The sequence below is a fragment of the Haliaeetus albicilla genome, chromosome 7 (genome assembly GCF_947461875.1).
Source record: "Haliaeetus albicilla chromosome 7, bHalAlb1.1, whole genome shotgun sequence".
Classification (NCBI taxonomy): domain Eukaryota; kingdom Metazoa; phylum Chordata; class Aves; order Accipitriformes; family Accipitridae; genus Haliaeetus; species Haliaeetus albicilla.
In genome coordinates this window covers 17,918,575-17,939,395 of record NC_091489.1, presented here as the reverse complement: position 1 = coordinate 17,939,395, position 20,821 = coordinate 17,918,575, and the positions used below count along the sequence as shown (strand labels likewise).

General features: G+C 39.6%; 1 protein-coding gene across 4 annotated transcripts in view; it reads right to left on the bottom strand.

Annotated features, from left to right (window-relative positions):
* Positions 1 to 20,821, bottom strand: part of TULP4 (TUB like protein 4) — a 162,574-nt gene that overhangs the window by 53,646 nt on the left and 88,107 nt on the right. For all 4 annotated transcript variants that reach the window (XM_069787118.1, XM_069787114.1, XM_069787116.1 and 1 more), the window contains 2 exons: positions 5,937 to 6,065; positions 5,459 to 5,620 (listed from right to left, as the gene is read on the bottom strand). In XM_069787118.1, coding sequence (XP_069643219.1) covers positions 5,459 to 5,620; positions 5,937 to 6,065 — 291 coding nt within the window. The remainder of the gene's footprint in view (positions 1 to 5,458; positions 5,621 to 5,936; positions 6,066 to 20,821) is intronic.

Genomic DNA, 20,821 nt, shown 5'->3' with positions numbered 1-20,821 from the left:
AGTTGCCTGTTTGTAGCTCCCTTTCATCATTCTGTCAACTCATTAGAAGGCTGTCTTCAGGATTTTTTTTCCACACAGCTAGATGTCTGAGTATAATTAAAGTTGATCAGTGTGATTACCACAATAGTAAGGACTGCCTTAATCAGATGTGCACTACAGCAGCTGATTAAAAACAAAGCGGTAGGGTGAATGGAAGCACAAACTCCTCGTTCCAGAGCAGCAGGCAAAAGAAGACATAGGTGAGAAGATGACATCATGGCCCAAACAGATGCAACATTTTCAAACATTTATAAATTCCTTATTTTTAAGCCATGTTCTGGAAGCTAGGTAAGGCTACTATCCCTACTTTCAGCTTAGGAGGTGTTCAGAACACCTATTTCCCTGAAAAGGTGGTAGCAACTGCAAATCATAGTCCACAGATGAAAATGCGAGGGGATCCAAAAGCAGACTCTACTATCATGGATTTATTAGTTACAATTCCTGCCAGGGACTAAAGCCACACCAAAACCGAGGAGCCCGAGAGGCAATCTCACGAGTGCCACGGGTAAAACATTTGAGAGCGCTTCTTCTTAATTAGCTCCTACCTCCCGGTGAGAATTGTGCCATAGCTCCTACCTCACAGCAGCCCCTTGGCACAGCACGGCACTGATCCCGTCAGGGCGACCTAAGGCACCAATGCTGCACGAGCACACAGGTCCCTCCTGACTACACTGCTGGACCCAGAAAGTATTCCCTCCTCCACGTGAAGCCCCTTTCTGGGTCCCGGGCTCCACGCTGAAGCGCTGCAGACAGGGTGCTGCAGGCAGGGTGAAGGAGCTGAAGCCTGCCCCTGCCTCGTGCCCGTCAGGGAAGAAGATGCTGAAGCATCTGTGGTTGCCATGGGACTCAGGATGGCGAGCACTGGGAGCAGGAGTGACTACCAGCATAGAAACAGCCTCCCTGCGCAGCTACTGCAAGCTACAAAAGATTTTAAAAAACCCCAACGCACACACCTCCCGCACTCTGCGTTTTGAGACAAAGCAGTTTCATCTGCTGCTGGTCTCATCGTTCTCTTCCAGTGTCTTGTAAGACCCTGCAGTGTGCATGGTATCTGTTCCTAGCGTGGTGCCGCTTTTCTCTTCCACTGAGAGCAGAATTTTGTATGATTAGACACAGAACAGGCTGAAACTTGGGGCCTGTATTTACACATTCTCAGTACTAATGCATGTTGCGTTGCGAGGGGACCACATACAATAGTTAATGCTGTACCCGGCGGGATGCAAATCAAATTAGCTAACTGCTCATATACCTATTTTCAAAGCAGACAGAAGGAAGCACGCTGGCACAGTTCACACGTACCTGTAGTCTGTCATGTCCTGGCCAAAGAGAATCCTGGCCAGTCCCTGAATTTCAACAAATAAAAGCTTACAACAGGGAAGAAGGGGTGGAAAAATAGAAATGGGCTCTTACAGCTGTCAGAAAAGTCTAATAATTTACACTAGCTGAGATGCAGGGAACAAATATAGATTAATAGCACCTCCTGGGATATCCAGGAATTAATATATTCATTCATTTTCATCAAGGCTTCCCTCTGTTGGAGAGCGATTTCCTTCTGATTTCCTTCTCACACACAGAAACAGCAACAGAAACAACCTCAGTGAAGTCCAGGGCGTTACACTACATTGCTGTAAACAAGAGGATAATCAGACCCCTCTACAGTTCTCACCCAGCTCTCTGACACTGTGCCTTTCTCCATCGTGAACAGAGATAAGCCTCTTTAATAGGTAAAATCTGGGAGAGGGAGAGGATGGCCCAAGGGCAGCAGTTGTTGACAGAAAAATGTCACTGAGCAAGTAGGGGGGGAGCAAGCACACAGGAGGGGGGATGAAGCACTGGAAAGATATTTTATATGACTTGTGGACTTAGGAAAAATCCTTAATTACTTATTGACATTGCTTCTATAATTATAAATAAACCCTTTGGCTAGACAAAACTCAAGTTTTTCTCACTTGGGAAGTCATTCAATCTACTCAGTATGTACACTCCCTCTTTGCAAACAAGCGTGGTACAACACCACGGAACTGTCTCAAGACAGGGTACAGCATTCTCTGATACTTCAAATTTACTTTCATTTCAAATATACTTTTCATCCTTACATGATCCTAGGTGAGCTTTTACACCAGAAAAATACTCCACACGACCCTGAGGAAGTAGGCTCTACTACAGCCTTTTGTAGCCCTGAAAAAAAACATTTCAAAACAGTGAAAGGAAGGTCACACTCCTGAGCGATCCCACCCATCTGAGTTTAACCCAAGTGTGGCACTCTGCTTGAGATACAGAGGACCCAGTCCTGTGAAGTCTTCCTATTGTGTGTATTTGCTTATTATCCTCAAGAGGCCATTGGCATAACAGGGCTCTCTGCCTTGGCCAGATGGGTGCTCTGGTTATAGTGCACATAAGTAGCAAACACCTAAATGAGCAGGACCACAGACGCACAATGAAGTGAGAAAATTAACTCCTAGTCCTCTACAATAAACATGCAGAATCACAATCAGAAGGCCTATGTATTGAATTAGCTGAAGAAGCCCACAGCTCAAAGTCTAGACTCAAGACCTGGGTGCCAATCCCAGTAAAAATCTGCTGATGACCTTCACAAGAAGATCATCTGACGACATACGATGCTGAGAAAGAAAGCATTGCAGTCAACCAGATTCTATCAACTGTCCTTCGACTCTCAGTAAGTTTGTCCCCAACAGACAAGGAGAGCTCAAGAAAACCTGAAAAACAGCCGCCATAGGAAGAATGACACCGCTCTCTTCCTAAAAGAAAATGCAGAACAGTTGCATCTAGTATTAATAACATCAGCCAATAACTTCATCAGGGCAAAGTATGCACCAAATCAGTTAAGACACAACTATATGCTCAATTTCAGCGGGACTGTACCCCACCCTGGCCATCTCTAGCTCTCATCCCATCTGTAGGCTCCCCAAAGGATTTGGGAAGCGATAACTATGGAGTTTCAACCACAGGTGGCATCAGCCACTACCTCAGGTGCTTTACTTACAAGCCTGTCTCAACGCACAGCAAGGACACAAACTCAGAGGCCACACGCTCTGTCAGACAAGAAGATGGTTGGCAATACTGTAGCTCCAACCATTTCTTGCTCCCAACAGAAAGACGGTGGTAGGAAATTACCCTCCTCTTGCAGAGCTGCTACAGAGCCGTGGTGAGGAGTGCCAGAGGTGAGAGCCTACTGGTGTTGAATAGACAGACAGGAGAAAAGATGGAAAATGAGACTTGAAGAAAAGAGGAGGATGTATGCAGCAGAAGGCTGAGGGTGAAAGTTAAGAGAACTGAAGAGTAAGGCAAACAGACAGGCTATATTGAGCAAATTTTTATCAGGACAATAGAAAACTGATACTGAACAATACATTCCCCTTAGAAATTTAACTTTCCAAGTTAATTGTGTTAAAGGTCATGGGACCATAGAGTGTAACGTTTTCCAGGAATACTTTCACTAGCAATCTTCAGGGTGCCAGAGGGGTGACAAAAAGAATAGTATGAAAATATAAATTTACATGTTGGCATTTATCTTTCATTCACTGTACTGACAAGTAGATTACATTAGTCAATAGGGAAGATGCTGAATAGATTAGAATAATATTCTGTTCTCATTTGCACAGATACAAATCAGGAGAGAAATGAGATAAGGGGATAAGCTAGTAAGGGTATCCATTTCCATATGTGCTTTTTTGTCTGTAATATATGCAATGTCCTTCGCCCCCAATTTGCTATTTTTAGTTTGAACTGAGCACAGTCTCTCGCCTAGTACCTCAGTGAATCATATTTCCTTTTGCCTCCAGAGGCAAATACATCTAAATACATTTTAGAAGATCGCTTCTTTCCACGAACTCCAGAGAACAGTACAAAGATCCATCATCACTTAACATGCAAAAGCCCCACAGTTAGGAGAACTGTGCAGAGCAGCATCAAGCTCGTGGCTGGTTTTGGTCTCTATTTCAGTGAGTTTGTCAGCAGCAGAGCCTGTAACTCAAGCAAGTGATTTTCACACAGCTGGAATTGGCCATTATGTTCGAATGTGCTTATCTGGACACTGAACAAGTGTTTGTTTCCCAGAATAACCGCTTATGGAGCATCCAGATCAGAAAGTACAAACATATTGGCTAAACTGAATTGGAGGCAGTCAGTCACCCCAAATTAAACACTCAAGTGAAGATATTTCCAAATGCAGCAGCAACAACTGAGTATCACACAAATGAGGTAGCCTCATGTTTAAAACATAGGATTGAGAGCTATTACATCTTAGTTTCCCATCCTATTTCTGCTGCTTGTCTTTTCCTCTTGATCTCGAGTAAATTATTTATTTTCAAGATTTACATTTTGCCAGATTCATAAAGAGGGAAGTTAGACTCCCTGGCTTTAAAGAGCAGTGTTGCAATATTAATTCATTATTCTTTGCAGAGTGCTCTGAAATTATTAGATGCTGCTGTAGAAATGCATATTATTAGTGCTATTATATTCCATTAGCAACTCCCAAAATAACTCTACCTTGAATGGATTTATAGTATTCTAAATTAAAGTCAGTGGTACCTTGAGTCTTGAACCAGCACCTTTTTATAGCGGTGTAAAATGAAGGAAGATAATCCAGTTGTGATCATAACACAGTTTCTCTTTGCACTATTCTACCCCCATCATTTCTTTCAGTACTATATTATACACACATTAACCATAACGACAGCAAGCATGGGGAAGGAAAGACTGTTCCAGTAAGCTCAACAGTGAATGGCAAAGGGCCATTGTAAATTCTGCACATGAAACCAATGGGTGAGCTCAAGCCCCGCTATGAATGGTGATGTGACCAATATCATATGCTTCTTTAGAAAAACAATAAAGAAGAATTATTCAACTGTTTTTTTCAAAGCTCAGCAAGTTTTGACTCAACGGTTGGAAAAATGGCCTTCTTTTAAATTATGTTGTTTGCATAAGGCTGAGGTGTCTCTCTGACACTCAATCAATTGGATGCATTTGCTCAAGCGAAGGCAAACATAACCATAACTGTCACTGGAACTGCTTTTGCTGCAAGTGCAGACTGGACAGCTGTGCACAAAAATGACCAGTCAGATGTTTACTAGTCCAGGCTGTACCTCTGCTCCAATGCATTTTCAAGATAGCTGTATCAACAAATTAGGGGTATGATTACAGACTCTCGTCTCAAACAGCTAACTTTGAATAAGACTGCATGTGAATCGAGGTGAAAAGTGATGATAGGTAACTTGGTACATTATTGTATTTGCCTAATGAGAACAATAGGATGAATTAAATTTTCGTTATCTGTGGGAGCACCAGTTTTGACGGAAACTGTTCTCACAAAGAGACCGTTTTACTTAACAACTTTTTAAGAGTTGTATTCTATAGCATATCGATGCAACACAATTAATACCTCTAAAAGCCCCGTTACCTGTTGGTCATCTGGAGTCCATATGCCACAGGTGATCTGACTCTCCAAGTTTATTTCTGAAGACCAGTGTCTTTGTCCGCTGACTGAACCGACCAGCACAAATCCATCTCTATAGGAGATAAGTGCTTGAGTCCCATCATGGCTCCATGTAAAGTCGCTTACCTTAACGTATCAAAGACAAGAAAATAGATATATGGGCCACGAAGGATTTTTTTGTTGTTTTAATAAAAGGTAGCACTGCACAGAACTAGACGGGGCACCTATTAGCCCAGTTGTAGCTCTGATGTCACAGCTATCGGCTAAAGCAACTGTCCTTGCAAAGTGTCTTTGTGACAATTCTTGCATATTCCTTTCAATAAAGAAATGTTTCATTTTCTCCTGTGCTTTTTGAAAGGTATAAAGCACCATTCATTGTCCTCTTCATTTTGCTTCTCAGGACTTGATCACTCTCGACTGCAGAGAAAACATGCATACCAACCTGTGCCCCACGATCATTCACAAGCTCCACAGACCATCTGCCTTCGTATTGTATCCAAACAAATATTCCTCCATCTGCATCGCAGGTTGCTAATTTCTGGAATGGTTCGTTCCATCTCACCAGCACAACCTTAAAAGATTACAAACAAAACCAGCATTACCAAAACAGTGTGTTGCGCTAACAAGTATTTAACAATAACCAGTTAAACGATACTGCAAAATAAACATCATCACATTTAAATCCTAAAGAAGATGTACAAAACAGCAATTTTCAGCACAGCATTAGGCGCCTCTCAAGAACAGCTGGAATCGTTTTGTCATGGCTGTCAGGAAATGCACAATCTCTCACCGTCAGGCCTTTTTGGAAGGCATTGCATGCTTTCAATAAAATCATACTGTACACTGGAACGCCGGACTTCATTACAGAAGCAGCAAACAGGAGGCCCCGTACAGACCATCCAACACTCCTTCCAATGATTTCCCCCACTGTAATCTCAGAGACTGTCAGACTCTATGTCAAATCATCACCTCTTGCTGACTTCAAATGAAGTTGCATGCACTGCTATCAGGTTGAATTTGAATACTCATATCAATCGTGACATGAAAAAAAAAGTTAGAGTCCCAAATTATTAAAAATTTGAAATTTCATAGGAAAGTTGCCTTGCTAATGAGTGCAGAAGGAATACGAAGCAGTTACAGGCTCTTCTTTCCGCATTAGAGCTATCTGGGCTTTTCTGGAGAATCTAATCAAGTCTAAACCTACCAAACTGCTCTCTCATTTCTAATTAATATCAAATTTAACAAATACAGTATCCCTTGAGACCTCAGTATAGAACTGAAAAAGACATGTCATCCTAGTGCTTGAAGCAGAAATTAGCTGTATAACCATGTACCTTCTGTTAGTGACTTTTTCTTAAAAACTTTTTTCCAAATTAGTTTTATTTCAAAAACATGCAGATATATATAGGACACTTACATTCATACACAAGGAGATTTCCCCCCCAGTTACTTTACAGACACGGCATATACAAAGAAAACATATATTAAATAGTCAATCAGTAGGGTGTTATTTTAACTAAATGGACATCCAGCTTTAATGATGCTTCCTCATAAATCTAAATAGATAATTAATCATTTAAAAGAGAGAGAGCAAGAGAAGACTCTCCCAAAATATATTTTGCTGTTTACAGAGATGGACTGATTCTCCTGAAGATCCCACTCCTACAAGCTCTGAGCAGACAGACCCACCATACTTCACAACAAAATCAGCACTCATTTTCAGAATTAGGATGTAAATACGCATACCCGAAACCTAAACTTGACAGCTGAAAAAAGATGATCTTACACTTATTTAGTGAGTGCTACATTTATTCACAGAGTGTCAAGGGTCAGAACTTCAGAACGTGTACATCAGTGGCGCTTGCCAGCCTGGAGCATCAATCCTTGAATGATTAAAAAGAAAACTGTTTCTTTGTGCATACATGAAGATTATGGGGAGAAATGAGTGTGACAAACCACCTCTCTGTTGTTAAGCAGCTAAGAAGAATCCCATTGAAATTCTGCAGAAATACACTTGCTTCTGCTTGATTATGACCTTGCAGCTGCACTCCAAGTCACAAGTCCTGTCTCCAGTGGGGTGGATTGTATCATATCACTAGATGGATTATATCACACACTGCTGGTTTTTTTTTTTTTTAAGAGCAGTAAATAAAATATCCCAACATATTAATACAAGCAGCTGTACTTTGGTAGAAGTTTGACTCTGTCCCTTCCGTCTAAGCAGGAATAGCACAGGTTTGTCAAAATTTTGTTTTCTATTTGGTGTAACTCCCATGCACAAAACAATCATTTCATCCACCCTGAGGCAAAATGCAATGTTGTAACTGTACTTGCCAGTAATGTCTAACAGTATTACAGAAGAAGTGAAGAAAACCCTCTAAGTAACACAAGGATAACACTGAAAAATCTCCATCCCAACCTTTAATAGAGTGAAAAGTACTTATCACCACTGAAAATCAGACCTTTAATGCTTAGACAGTGCCCATGTTGGACATTTCACAGATCATACAGAATAAATTGCTAGAGAAAATTTAGGAACAAAAGATAAAACTAATAGTTCAAATAACATGTTTTTTAACTAACACCATCAAAGGTGCTACTATCTGTCTTAAAATTGTCCTGTTCTGCCTGGCAAAGATTTGAGGCGAGCATATGATTTTATAGATTAGACAACCTGGCTGACTTAATGATACGAATTATGGGCAAAGTGACAATAGTTACCTTGCTGTGGTTTTTCTCTTTTCTATTTTAAATAGGAATCTTGTTAAAACTTGAAGATACCTTTTGATTCAAATTCTGTACAAACTGTCTTTTGTTTGGATTTGATAAAAAATCCAAAGGTACCTTTGAATGCAAACAAGATTAACCAGAGCATCCCTCCCTCCATCCCAATTAGATACAAATTAGTAAATTCCAAAATAAACTTCCTGCTTTATAGTCACAAATGAAAGCGAGACAATGATTTTATATGTCTTCTGATAACATGCTTATAAGGAAGCAAATTTGTGATTTGAAAATTCAGCTTCTTTAAACACAGAGTAAATGTTATCATTTATGAGGTCATTTTAAAGATGCTTCCACCATTTATATTTAACATCCAACTAGAGGTGCTGAGTCCACAGCTGCTTTGAATATTACCATTTTAATTTTATTTCATTTTTCATAACATACTGAAGCAGAGATAAAGAAAGGAAGAAGTATTACCCTAAGAATTAAAATTGCTTTTGGCTTTTATGTTGGCTAAAATGTAAAGCATATGAAAACATGCCCCATTGATAGTACACTTAAATAACACGTAAGCTTGAATTACCACTCTGCAAAGAGGAATTTTATTGCTAACCCATAAACGCAAAGATATCATTACTTTCACTAACAGCTTCGACTCACAGGGGACCCATTTTTACTTCTGCCTTTATGGTTCTCCGCTTCCTACTTAGCATCTTCACACAGGTACTGAAGGACTAAACTGTTTTATCTTGTACTGAAAGAATGAAAATGTTGGTATGCCAAAGAAAGTTATCTGTGGACTATTTGTGTTCCACACAGCCTTTGTATATTGCCCAATTGTTTGGTTGGTTTGTTGTTTGTTTGTGGTTTTTTAAACACTATAAAAATGGCAAATGCGTTTGTTCTACTCTAGAAAAAATTTGTATCACAGATATTAATCAGATTCTAAACTGCTATCTCTTACATGGAATGATCTCCCATGAATAAAACCTCAAGGAACTCCTGGCCTAATACATTAAGTACAATGTAAAGGCCATTATATCGCCCCCAAACAGGACGCTGTCCATGAAGTTCAATGAGCTTTTGAACCAGGGTTGTCAGGATTTTCAGGAATTAAATTTAATTAATCCTAAAGGTGCTAGAAACTCTCCCCAAGAACTGACTGCATACTATAATGCTGCAAATAGAGCAGAACCAGCAAAAAATAAAACCCTTAAAAATTATTTTCATCACAAATTAAGGATATGTGAGGATTTGTTATCTTCAATCTTAAAAAACTTGTTTAGGTATAAAATTAAAAGAGAAAATTTTGTTAACTTGCACCTGGGAGATAAATCTGTGCATTCACTTCCAGTACTACGGACTAATAAAAGATGAAATAATGGATGACATTTCTCAATTAAAAATGTTGTGCAAACATAAATTATAGTTTATGAACCTCAGTTACTTCCCTTGACTTCTTATCTTCACAGATGCTCTATTTGGAAAAGGCCTTGTCTGGTGCCAAAGGAAACATCTGTATTATTCTAACTGAAAAAACAACAGCCAATATTTATTTTTTTTTTAAGATCACTTAATTATGCTTTAAAATTTCCATTTTCATTCACTCTAATGTTTTTGGTTCACTACTGCAAATAACAAAACAAAGGCCAGTCAGTCTCTGGCCCGGAAGATCATCAAAGTTCTTAGAAAGACACTGCCACAGAAAGACCATCATGCGGCTAGCAATGTTGTTATTTATTAATGTCTTAGACAAGAAATTTTGAGTAACTGCAATTTTTGGAGAAGCAAATATGTGATTTATAGTAAATGTGACCTCTCCCCAACTGAAGCCAGGTTTGGTGATTTAAATTCAGTACGTGCTATTGACACTTTTATTAATTTTTTCACATTTTCTCACACAAGACCACTAAAATCCAAAGCATTCTAAGAGCTTCTGTTATTCCTAATTTCATTACAGTTTTTGAAGGAGATGACTGAAAATATGATACCAATCAAAATTCCAAGAGCAGAAGTCCTTCATCTAGAATACCATACAACAGTCATTACTGAAATCTTATCTCTGTAGTCCCTAAAACATACAGTACATAATTACAATAGAGGCAAGGGACAAACATCTAGAAAAAATAAATGGGTAAATAACTAGGGGAATTAGTTCCTAGAGTTCCTTACCAAATTTAGATAGATTTTATTACTGATACACTGTAGTGAGTCACAGTGAGTCATTTTTTTAAATGTCTGATCTTCCATCCATTTTACTGAGGAGCAGGCATATGCTCTATATATAGAGGTCTTCTCCAGCATTCATCTTCACATACGCTATGGAGATGTGCTTGCAGATGGACTATCAGAGCAATAGAAAGTAGACAATACTTGATGGCAAATATTTGATTACAGCACAATTTGCTATGCCTGGAGAGCCACATTCCTTTATCTGGCATGACCATTTCTGAAACTCCAAGTGAACCAGGCATCATTGCAGGGTGCACAGGACGCGATGCATTATAACTCCATTGAGCACATACAATACTAAACATTCTAGGGAATTGCTGGCCTTTTCTTTGCCCTAAGAAATCATACTACATTTCTAGCGTTATTGAAAGTGCTGATATGAATCCACCTTCCAAGCAGTGATGGCAAAAGACCTAACTGTTGCTAGGATAGGTATAGAAAAACCAATAAAGGAGATTAGGCTTTTGCCTACAGTAGCAGAGTACAGGACTCAGTCTATGCGAAGGCTTCTTCCAGTCCTGTGCTTTTAGGAAAGCACTTAAGTTTTTAAAGGAACATGTAAGGGTTGAAACAAAGCATTGGAAAAGGAGACTGGACAATCTGCCTAGGATTACTGAGCATCACCTATTTGTTGTATTGAGCAATCCTATTATGCAATCCTCTAATAAGTAGATAGACCTTCACTCACAGTTACAAGTCTAGAGAAATACATGCATACAGTACGTGCAACACACTGGCACACATGTTTTATTAACGGGAACAAAGATGAAGAGATGTGTAAGTATATCTATCAAAGAAAAAAGATGAGTGTACAGTGGGGAACAGGAATGAAACGTAAAAGTAAAGGGACCAGAGAAACCAATAACCACCTTTACTACCTAATACAGTTCAGTGTCTCTCTCTACATAATATATAGAGATATGGATATACACATATAACGTGTATACACATTACATACATATAACATGGGTGTGTGCATGAACACACATCCCTATTAAATCCTTGACTGTGCCAACTTTGTATATTTGTGGACTTGAAGTTAGTTAACTAAAGTGATTTTTGTAACTAAAACGTAATTTGAAAGTGACAACAGGTGCCCAGAATAAGCAGTAGGGTTGCAGTTAACAAACTGCTGCTTCTCACTATACCTATAACCAATGCTTGGTTCTAAATGGTTCTGCATATCTTCAGTTCAATGAAACATAAAATTTAACTATTTTTTTAATACTAGTATTTTTAAAATAAAGGCTATTCAAGCTTCTCTCTCCTAATTTCTCATGCTGCAAACAGATTGTTTGCAATTGTTCTTACCTTCATCTTCACTTATGACCTTCATTTCTTGCCATGACAATAATGTCAGGATAACTCTCTCCATTCAAACTAATTCAATTACGCAGACAAAGAGCATCACGTAAGTATTTTTCCTACTAATAACACTAGACAAAAAATCAGCAGACATGGTAGGCAGCTAGTTTGCCTCTCCCAGGGTGGCACACCCATCTTCCTATCCTACTTGTCTTATACTGCATGCTCTAATGGTACACTCCCTGTCTCTCCCACACCCGCAAAGCTTTGACTTTTTGTTTCTAGTGACATTACACCCGGGTGGAAGTGCTTCATTTGCATATGGAGCTGCCAGTTTCCAAGGCACGATACCCATCAAGGAATTATTAAGAAGAAACCGCTACTATTAGTAACAAACATGGTGCTGCAGCTAAAGAACAGCAATTTTATAATAGTTAGCGAGAAAAACTGCCATCTCACAATAGGGGTGGCATGTTACATAGCGGGTAAACGGATGGTGAATGAGATCTTGGAGACAGAAAACACCACCCAAATTCTTCGTGTTTCTTTAGTCTAAATAATAAGAAAATGAACTCTTTTCCTGAAAGGACTGGAGTAGCCTCCAGATACCTCAGGGATGGATGTCCTTTAACACCCCTTACCCCTGCTGCGGGAGAAGCTGCCGTCACTGGTGATGTGCGCCGGTGGCCCGGCAGCTGCTCGCAGCCCCTGGGGGGGCCGGCAGCTGCCGCAGGCAGTGCTTTCCACTGCCACTCATCCATTAGAGGTCTGCTGCTTTATCCCAGGATCCCACTTTTTCCTTGAAAAAAGTGTATTACTCTGCCAGCACCTGTCATCTTGCTTCTTCTGCTCTTTGAAAAGGAACTTCAGTTTCTATATATACTATTTAAACAAATGTAACAACATCCTTGTGAGAGATGATACAAAAGCTCGTAACTACAGGGGTTTAAAAATAGAAAAAAATCCATGCAAGGATCAAATTTGAATAGCCTTTTTTTTTTTTTTAAACTGGAAATCTGATTTCATGGTATAACATTATCAATAAGCTAAGCGCGATGTCTGCGTCAGTGGGGGACCTAAGCTTGCGCTAACTGAAATCAGAGGTAAGGCTGGACCAGCAATGAGGTGCTGACCTTAACAGACCTGAAAGGTGCAGGTCCAACTCTGTACCTCCTTCTGACCACAGACTTCTTTCTGGTCTTCTCATGAAAACCTACTCCAAAGCAACTACAACCCTAACTCAAACACCTCAGGTAAGGGTCTAAAGGCAAGTACAATGTAGTGATACATACATTAGAAGGTCTGTGCCATTTTCTTCAATATGCTTGCTCTAATTTTTTTCCCCTTTCTCCTTGGTGTTTGTTTTCATAATGCTCAGAGCACGCACCGGGCTGACAAAGACTCGGGTCATCTGCCTAGTTGCAGAAAGAGACAAGGCCAGGTAGGAGCAGTGCAGTTTACCAGCAATATCCTTCGGAGTAGGCACAGGGGAGGTAATCATTCACCCAGCACTCACTCGCTCTCCGTGTGAGCGGCTGGTACCCTCTGCAAGTAATAGTGTGGCTGCTCACCCCCTGGGAAGACTGTTGATGCTCCCCAGCAAGTTTTGTCTATTTGCTTTGCAGACAAATGCCACACATGCCTATTTTTAAAAGGCATCTTGGGGTTGGCATCCAACCCACCACATCTACCTATTTTTGAAAGGTATCATACGGTTGGCATCCAATCCCCAATGGAAGGCAGTCTGACCTTTAAAAGCTCTACGGGATGATTTTGGCAAATAGGCAACTGCAAGAAATACTTGTTTTGATAGCTACTTTGAGGAGGGAATGTACTTAGTGTGAATAAGATGTCGTCTTAAAAATACCTAGACTGTCAACATCTCACTGAATACATTTAGGAGCCTTGATAGTAAACTGCCAAGACGAAGACTCAGAAAGGCTCTAAAGCTTTACAAATCTCTTACGTTCCTTAAGTCATATACTTCACTTTAAGAAATACACCCCCAAAGTCTATTGATCCCAAGGATTTGCCACGTAACCATTTTGTATTTTCACTGAACACAAAATATGCCATCTGATCACCTACCTTAGAGGAAAGCATCCCCAGTACCCCTCACAGGTACCAAACAAGAAGCGTTATGCTCCTACGAATGAAGTGCTTCATAGGGCCAGTTCCAAAGGAATTACTCTTTTCACTTTGGAATCACCACATTTAATCGTGTCTTCAAAGAACTACAGTTGTAGCAGACATTTAAAAAAACACAACAGAAATTAGCTGTATCCAAGGTATACCCAATAAATGTGTTTGGGCAGCTGAGGATCTTTTGATGGGTCACTTGTCAGAACTGGAAGTTGCATGTGAGAAACAGAAATGACAAGCGATACGAACCTAATGTGGATGACAAGATGTTGGTATCTGGCTACCAGGTCTCATTTGAATAAGTTTCTTAACTATTCCTTCAAGGGCTATTAAGGAAAATAGTTGGGTATAATCTGAAGGGAAAGAATTAAGGCATGAAAAGAGTGAAGGCCTGAAGTCAATCACCCATAGGCACGAGATATCCGCACATGATGTTTGTGGAAGGGAAATGGGTATAGGTCCGCTCATCTCCCATCTCACAGACAATGGAGTGACAGTGATAAGGTGTATGCTCTGCTTCTGACTCCCTTACCTTCAGAAGAATGCTCAAGTCCTAAAAGCTCTTTCACAGAAAAGACAACTGTTTCCACAGAAAAATCCTTTTTAAGAGTTATGCCATGCTCATTTCCAGTGAGGGAAACTCTTTTATAGCATGTACATTACTATCATTGTCTCCTATCAACAGTCTTCCTGTCCTTTAGCATTCCTGCAAGATACTTCTGTTTAATTGCCCATACATACTCCCTAGAACTGCAGAGGCAAGCCCCAGTTCACTAAAAATAAAACAAAACTGAATGTTGATAAGGATGAGCAAAGGATAAAATAGCACTTTCATCGCCTTCCTTTATAAGAAGAAAGATTTTGCTTTGTTCTAGTTTCCATATAGATAAAAACACCATAATAAAGAAAGGAGAGATGACTATTCTAGCTAAAGATGAACAACCGTTTTGCCTTAAGATCAAAATACCCAGAGCAAAATAGTTCCCCTTCTCTGTAGCAAATCACTGATGAGCACCATTAGGAAAGGTCCATTGCTGTTAAAAATAAGACACATACAATAACTGTGCAGAGCTGGCAGTTCCTTGGGTTCAAGCATCTACAGTCCAATATTTTCCCACAAGATAAAAAGCACCAGAGTTAAAATTCTTTGGTATTTAGCCTACATTAAATTAAAAGTACATGAGCCTAATGCTCATCTCACTAAGGTCTGACAAAATTACATTACAGATGGTATAAATCAGGACCATTTTACAACCTCCACATTTACAATCACTTTTGGGCTGTGTAAAAGAAGCTCAGTGTTAATGAACCTCAAGCTTTAAAAACAAGTATAACACTCGCTGACATCTACCTATGCATCAGGACCATATAGGAATTCAGAGATCATGCACATCTTTGTTAGAAGTTCCAAGGAGAGGGGGGAAGAAACCAACCAAAACACCCCACATAAGACAGATTTAAAAGTCTTTCTGTCTTTTTTTCCTGGCTAAAAATACAGAAAAATATTGGATGCAGAGACACAGACACCCTGTAGCAGAGCCTATGGCTTTTATTCTGTCTCTTCTTTTTAAAAACCATGCAATCAAGGACAAAACACTGTCTGGAACCATGTATTATATCCAAATAATTAAAAAAAGAAAAAAAGCCAGAGGAGACAGGATAACAATAAACATTATTGAAAACCATTCCTACTCAAAATGAACTAGCTCTGCTCTGCTTTCTCAACAGCAGCTACTTAGGAATTCCTGTAGTATCTTTCTACCTTGTAAATGCTATCTTGTTTGGGAATGCCCCCAGGTTAATGAATTGCTGGAAAAAGTCAGCGAAGTGACTATGACAGAGGCATTCTCCCATATACTCGATCTTCCCAGTTTGGTGCTTAAAAATTCCTGAGCAAGTGGTCACAGAATAATGAAATATAATTTTATAACTTTACATGTATATATGTGTGCATGAGAACATTATTCAAGGAAAAAACCCCACTTGCACTACTAGGAAACTTTAAAGGAAACTCATAAAAATGTATTTTTTTTTTTTTAATAAAACTGTGCTAGTTAACACAGAGAAAGGAGGCAAGACAAGTTCTTCACCTTCTGGAGAGTATTCTGAGAAGTGTCAGAAAAATAATGGTGTCTCATGACCACATACTGAGGATCTGCCCGTATCAAATATAGTAAGTCTGTCTATATCAAATGTACTAAGGTAAAAGATAATTTTTCGCTTATGAGATATTCAAACTCATACAGCATGGCAATTAGGTAACATAATTCCAGGTTTCTGAACATCATCATTAGCATTTGTGGTAAAGATTTTTAATCAGAAACCGGCCAATGACTCTCTTGATGATTTCACAGGGTAGACTATAACTTAGCTTGCACCTCCTTAGGTGAAATCCCTGAACAGTCCTCCAAACAAGTCTTATATGGGACCTGACTGCAGCACAAGCTTTGTACAAGGCCTCTCCACAGAGATGAACTTAATCCTTTAAGAACTGCAGTAAAAACTCGACTTTTGTCAGTGATGTAAACAGAAAAGACCTTAAAATTTAGAGGCAAGTGTCAAAAAGTGCTGTCCAAGACTGATTATTTCTCTGACAGGTACAGGTACAGTACTTCAACCTTAATTATTTTTTTTTCAAACACAAGGAAGTAAAAGTAATCCAAACTTCAGTAAGAGCACAGATCAGCACTTCAAATCTATTAACATTTCCCAGGTGATAATAGCTGTGCACTAATTTAATTAAGATGAGTTATAAGGTAGACTGGAGACAAATGGTATAGCTGGGCATTTCACTGCTGCAGTGGGACTACTTTACTATCCCAAATTCCCAGAGAAATACTCAACTATCATATTTCTGATCATCAAGTCCAACCATAAGACCTCTGCGTGAGTTACACACAATTTCTGGCCATCTGAGGAATATCAGTGACCGTAAATTAGTCACAGAAACTGAGAAAAGAAAGCAGTTGTGTAATTTTTATTGGGTTGCTTGGACTGTCTTTGCGTGACCCACAGAGACTGTGCATCCCTAATCCTTTTGTGAGAACGACAAAATTCCACCACATTACTTTGCAAAGGTAGAATACCTGCTTTAACTTCACCCACGAGGCCACCACCTGAGCCCCCCACCTGCCGGCTGCCCCCGAGTGGGTTCATTTATACAATGTTCAGCTCGTGGCATTTGGGGCAGCTACTGAGGCAACTGTGTAATTGCTGAGATGGACATAGAAAACAAAGTGAACAAAATGAAATAGTGTCTATTTCCAAGGTGAACAATGCAAGGGAGGGAGCGGGCAGTGAAACAGGGAATGCAGAAAGGGCTGAACAGCCACTCAGCACCTGCACCTCTCAGGACAGAACGGTACAAAAAGGAGACTATAAATTAACAATACAAATAACTAAAACCCACAATATTTACATGCAAAGCATTCAGTTTAGCATATTACAATAATCAAGACAACAGATACCTACCAAGAATTATTTGTTATATTTGTTATATATTCATTAATATATATACATATTACCCCCACAGAGGCTCTGATTCAGGCTTGAGACACAGTGGCCCACCTAATTTGCAAATGATACGATACAAACTTCTGACAATGTGAATACTAGCTACAGAAATGCCATACTCTAAGAAATGCCAAATAGCAGATTTGAAAATGCCATCCTTGCTTTGGCTGGCCTGCAATTCTGCACCGACTATATTCAGACCAAACCCCTGTAAGTGGTTTTATCTTCGTTTCTTATTTCTTCATAAAATAAAAACTGCACTATGATGCAGTTGGCCAAATGACCAATAATTTCACTTGTTTGATTTTCCAGAGAACACAAGGGAGCTATAAATAAGGGGTTCAATCAGTTACTCGGATAGAAGGATCGCAACAGGCAAAGTGGACAACCCCAGAAAGCACCAATCAGTGCTATTTTTACTGCTGTGGCATAAAGAAGAGACCCTCATGTTGTTGGAACTGCACAGTTTATGAACAAGGACAGTCCTTGAAGCTTTAGCCTTGAAGACAAAGAAAAAGGCAGGCTAGGGAAGCACTGCAGGGAAGGCTAGCTCTACAGAGCTCTAAAATGACTGTATTTGCTCAACGCACTTGAGAGGGCTGAACTGTAGGTTGGGAGCACAATCCCCGGGCACCCTAATGGGATGTAAGGGTCACTGTGAGACTACCAGATTGTTGGCCATACAGATGATAGGACACACATCTGACTGTCTAGGACAATACCTCACCTCATCTAATGCAAATCTTAACAAAGATATTGATTACCTCTGGTGCAGAAAGCAGTTTGCGAGGAACTGAGCTAAAACTGACTTGCTTCTCAGAGACCAAAGAGCAACAATATTCAACCTTTAACAACCCAGGCAGTATAAGAACCACAGACTAGAGAGGAAAGTTGTCTGATCCATATCCAAGAGCCCAAGCCAGCTAGCTTATAAGAACTGCATCACTGGAAAGTAATTTTTATAGTTTAGATAGTTTACCCTTCAGTTCGCTCAAAAAAGAGAGAGGAAAAGCAGTAAGAAGCACACACATTTCTGTTCTTTTTTTCTCCGGTAAAATCCTTAAGAAAGTTTCACCTTTCACCTGTTTTCTATCCCAAGTCACTTGTGTGTTGACGACCATCTGGAATATGACCGGGACAAAAACCTACTGAAGGAATGAACTGCCTTTAGGCAAGCAAGTCTGTCTGTGTGCTGCCTCTACGTTATCCAGAAACCATTTCCCTCCTCCCTGTCATATGAAAGTCTCAATGTAAATGGCTCTCCTTTCAGGTTTTCAATAAAATGAGAACTAATCTGGCTAGGGACAGCAAAGAAGTAGAGGCAGGTGGCTACCAGATTTTTTCCAAAAGTGAAAAACCTCCTAAATTAAAAAGGACACTTTATTTCAAAGCAAAGGTATCAGTATTTAAGCAATGGTTTTGACTTGACAATTTCTACATCTCTGTCAAACACCCCTGAAGCACAGAAAGCTTACGTGTGACCAGGTGCTACCCCACCTGAGATCGTGTCCATGTCTGTGCTACCGAGCCTTCTACACCGAGCCATTGCAGCTTTCCTCCCACCACACAGCCTTCCTCCTCCTCTGCAGGCTGGCACACTCTCCATGTTTAAGTCTTCTACCTCTATGCTTAGGTATTTCCAGAGAAGGACTCTAGACCGCAGAGTAAATTGATTCTCCCTGCCCTCAATCCTGCACTTTCCTTGCAAACACTCTTTTGGTTTTTTTTACTATTTATTCATCTGCATAATTTCTGATGCCTTTGCTTGAGGGGAAAAAAAAGCCCCACACCTTTATATTAACCAGAAGACTTAGGCAATAAGACAAGATTCTGCAAGAAATTGTGGAACAAACATCACTAAAGTATTTAAAACTGTAAATATACAAGACAGGTTTAACATAGGTATTGTTAAATAAACACTGCCATAATGCAAGAGGTTGCCCACAAGCACTGCAGGCCATGCTTTCTGACTGCCACGGTTCTATGAAGTTCAATTTCAAAAGCAGAAAACACTGCCACTGGATGTCCCCTTATCAAGCAGCAACAGCATTACTTCAGACTGAAGAAAATACTTGCCTTCATTCTGTGCACAATTTTGGTTTCCTTTCTTTATGATACTTTATAGATTTTAAAGTAATGTGTTTTTAACATCCTTAAGAGTTTAAAAAGCAATAAGAGTAATTGAAGTTTTGAGAGATTAAAGGCAAATAATAAAACAAAAAAATGCATACTGGCAAAGTGGAGTCATGCAAAGAGTCAGCAAGTACTGGAATGACGTGAAAAAACAAGGAAGGTAAGAAATTATTAAATGTTACTGTAAGTAATAGGACAATATTCAGGAAACTGTATTTTAGGTTAAACATCAATTAAAACATCCATCAATGAAAGAAATGGTTAAACAGTCTTCTAAAGTAAAGGTGGAATGCAGCCAACCTTTGGAAACACTTCACACAGATTTTCACATAGCATTAGAAAGTATATTGCAGGGACTTACTGGGGTTTTTTTTGTGTTAACTGACTACTCCCAGTTATTGCAGTTCAGTGATTTTGTTATTCAAACATTTTCTTAGTCATTAACTGAGATTTAAGAAAAAGAATTGTTTTATTAGTAAATACAACAATAAATTATTTTCATTTTCTAATTTTTTTTACACAACAGTGTCACTTTTAAGCTCACTTGAGCGCTGACGTGTTGCACATATATGGAATAAAGACATATTATTTCAGTATGATAAGTATGTGATAAAAAGAAAGATACAGTCCTATTCTATGCATGAGGGTGAAGCGGAATGATCTGTGTTTTTATATAGTTATGATTAAATCACAATTTTTGTGTCTGTCTATAGGCTGGGGATATAGGTGATGGCTGCCTAGATGGTCTGCCAGCTATTTTCACGTCTGCATGCAGATCTGCAAGCAATCAGTCATTTCAGTAAGTTTTGCTCTATGTGTGCTTGTGTTACACTTTGAAACGTTAGTCTGCTAGCATTTTCAGAGTAGAATGCCTTTCTAAAGAACAACAGACAGTGAAACAGTCTGGGAGTCATTCACTTTGTCAGAAACCTTTAGTAACAAAGCAGTGACATCACTAGCATGATGATCAGACAGCTCCATTTGGAAATTGTTTGTTCGTATTATTAAGCAGCTAGGGATCTTGGCGGGGAGCTAACTGTATGAGGTGGTTCTGAGTGGATCATACCATAACAGAGAAATCAGAGCGTCTCCCTCTCTCCAAAAAAAAAAAAAAGGAGATGGAGGATTAGGGCAACAGATCAAAAGCATGGAGTCAGCAATGGGACCCAAGATCCAACAAAGAGTGATTTTCACCAAGCAAAGTCCTCTATGCAGTACCAAAGAGGACTCTGTGGAGGACTCAAGGATACTACATGGCCCACCAAGTACCACAAT